Here is a 2,789-nt window from a genome sequence, read left to right as displayed (position 1 = left end):
TCCCCACCCCTCACCCCCTCCTGAATGCTGACCACCCCCCGTCCTCCTTGTTCCCCACCCCTCACCTCCTCCTGGCCACTGGCCGAGGCCCAGGCCTCGTGGCATCAGCGCTAACTCCATTCTGGCCAGCAGGAGTTCTGCTATGAGATTAAGCATGGGGACCTGGCCAAGAAGTCCCTGGAGGTCACCGTGTGGGATTACGACATTGGGCGATCCAACGATTTCATTGGTAAGGGGGAACTCGCTGCCTGTCCTGGCTCAGGCCACAGCCCCTCCTTCCTGGCCCCTGGGGAAAGCTGGAACCACAGACCACCTGTCCTCAGACCTTCTCCGGCCTGACCCCTGTGCCCCAGGAAGAGACAGGCCAAGAGAGGGAGGGCATTGTGGGAGGGTCACACAGCAGTCTGTGATGGAGCAGGGGCAAGAGACGATGATGGGCAGCACCTCCGGCTGGACTCTGAGCCCTAGGGATTCCCAAATTCCTGGTGGGCCTGGTGGCTGCACATAGTGGGGCTGCACATAGTTGGGGCTGCACATAGTGGGGCTGCCCCGCCCTTTCTCCTCTCTTCCAGCCCCCATTCCTTGGCCCTGACACTGCCTTTGCACCCTGCCCCTAGCCCTGCCCTGGTGGAAGAGGGGCAGGATGACGGGGCTAGAGCGTGGCATGGAGGTCAGTTCCTGTCCCAGCTCAGAACCCAGCGGGCAGGGGGAGAAGCCGGCCTTGGAGCACAGAACCTGGGAGGGAGCGTGGGTCCCAGGCCTAGGAGTCAGGGGGACCCCATGCCCCAGCTGCCCCTCCCATCATCCTGCAGGCGGCGTGGTTCTGGGCATTAATGCCAAGGGGGAGCGCCTGAAGCACTGGTTCGACTGCCTGAAGAACAAGGACAAGCGCATAGAGCACTGGCACACGCTCACCAGCGAGCTCCCGGGGGCCGTGCTCAGCGACTGATGCCTGCCCGCCACCGCCACCCCGCTGCCACCTGCGCCCAGCACAGCTGGCCCTAGGCTTCCCCAGCAGCCACCACAGCCCGTGGCTCCCACGTCGGGGGAGATCTAGGACTCCTGATTGGATGCAGAGCCGCCGCAGTCCCCGTGTGGAGGACTTGGAGGGCTCAGCCACTCTGGGATTGGGAGGGCAGGGGGCTGGGGTGGGGCTCTCAGCCCTCTGGTGCCCAGAAGGCCAGTGGTGGACGGAGACCTCAGCATGTGTCCAGGGAAAGAGGACAGGGCCACCTGGGGCAAGGGCCCTTCTAGAGGCCAGCCCAGGCTAAGAGGACAGGAGTGTGGGTCACGCTGGGGGGCAGTGGGAACACAGGAGGGAAGTGGTAAGGAGGCAGGCAGGGAGAGGATGAGACCTTGAAGACCGGCTGCTCCGAGATGTAGCCCAAGACTAACTGATGGCATCCCTCATCTCTGTCACCTGCCGGGCAGGTGGAAGAAGCGGGCCTGCCAGCTGGAAGTCTGCCAGAGTTCCCCGAGGCTCCTGATGATGGGCAGGCTGGTACATGCTTCACTCAGTGATTCCACAGGCACCGAGGGTAAATGAGACATAGGGCCTGCCCTCAGGGAGTTCCCATCTAGTCAGGGAACTGGGAACAAACCATCCCAACTGTGGCAAGAAATACCAAGAGCAGCCTGGCCAGTCTGCAAGTACCTTGGGCTCTGTTTACTGCTGAGAGGTCAGGGAAAAGCAGTCCCAGCAGTGGGTGTGGCCACAAAGGCCTGGAGGAGAGAGAACGCTGATGGGGTCAGGGAGCTGCGGACCCAGGGCCGCCTCACCGGGCCAGGGTTTGTTAGGAAGGCGTGAGGCTCGAGGCAGGAGGCGGGGGAAGTGATGGAAGCACCGTGGAGAACGCCTGGTGCACGGTCAACGTCAGACCTCAGACGCAAGTCTCCCAGTTTGATCTCGTTCTCCTGATGGCCCTGGAGGACGGCCCACCCCTCCTCCTTCCCTGCATAAGCAGCAAGTCAACTGCAGTGGAGAAGAGGGTCCCTTGTGCTTGAAAGAAGGAAGAATTTCTCCACGTCCTCACTCTGCCTTTACCCTTCTCTCTGCTTCCTGGCTCACACTGAGTACTGGGGGCCTCCAGGTGGTTGCTCATGGCATCTTGGCCCTACCACTGCCACAGATGTCCCTTTGGGAGTAGCCGGTGGCAGTCCAGGGCCTTGTCTCTGGGGAGGCCTGTGGGGCCGGGTCTCCCCTGCAGGAGCTGAGCAAGAGTCACCCTGCCTGGTGGGCCTGTCTGCTCCCCTGAGTTAGGCTCTCCAAGAAGGGCTTGAGAGGATCTGAATCTTGGGGCTCAGGCCTGAAGCCAGCAAACTTTGCCCGCCTACCAAGGGGCCCTCAGGAACGCCTGGTGAACAGATGCAGAGCCAAGGAGTTGCCCAGCTGGAGTCCCAGTGTGTGACGGAGACAGAGGCCCAGAGAGGGCAGGTGACCTGCCCAGGGCCCTCCAGCCCCCACACAGCTGGAACCAGGATCCAGGGCCCCCAGCCCGGAGTGCTGGACACCACACTTGAGGGGATCTGGCATGCTGAGGTCACCCGAGAGAGCCTGCTGGCTGCTAGCCCGGGCTCACCTGCCTGCTGCCCACCCTTCAGCACTGGTAGCGGGACTCACAGGCACGAGGATGGGACCTTCCACTGCAGACACAAAGCACACCGCCGCCCGAGGTCCAGGGTCATGATTTGAATTACACCAAGTGCCCATCAGCCCTGTCCCAGGTTGCAGAGGAAACAGGACTCCAGCCCCCACACATTCCCTGGCCACCTGCTGCTCATGGAGCCTC

At 62.6% G+C, this 2,789-nt stretch overlaps 1 protein-coding gene across 2 annotated transcripts in view; it reads left to right on the top strand.

Annotated features, from left to right (window-relative positions):
* DOC2B (double C2 domain beta) overlaps window positions 1-2,003 on the top strand; it is a 32,702-nt gene extending 30,699 nt beyond the window's left edge. For both annotated transcript variants that reach the window (XM_017510576.2, XM_037732116.1), the window contains 2 exons: window positions 133-229; window positions 813-2,003. In XM_017510576.2, the coding sequence (XP_017366065.1) occupies window positions 133-229; window positions 813-949 (234 nt within the window). In that variant the 3' untranslated portion in view covers window positions 950-2,003. The remainder of the gene's footprint in view (window positions 1-132; window positions 230-812) is intronic.
* Window positions 2,004-2,789: the final 786 nt, after the last annotated feature.

This window comes from Cebus imitator, unplaced genomic scaffold, assembly GCF_001604975.1.
Source record: "Cebus imitator isolate Cc_AM_T3 unplaced genomic scaffold, Cebus_imitator-1.0 Scaffold441, whole genome shotgun sequence".
Taxonomy (NCBI): Eukaryota; Metazoa; Chordata; class Mammalia; order Primates; family Cebidae; genus Cebus; species Cebus imitator.
Note: the sequence above shows the minus strand (reverse complement) of the source record. Positions and strands in the feature narration are given on the sequence as shown.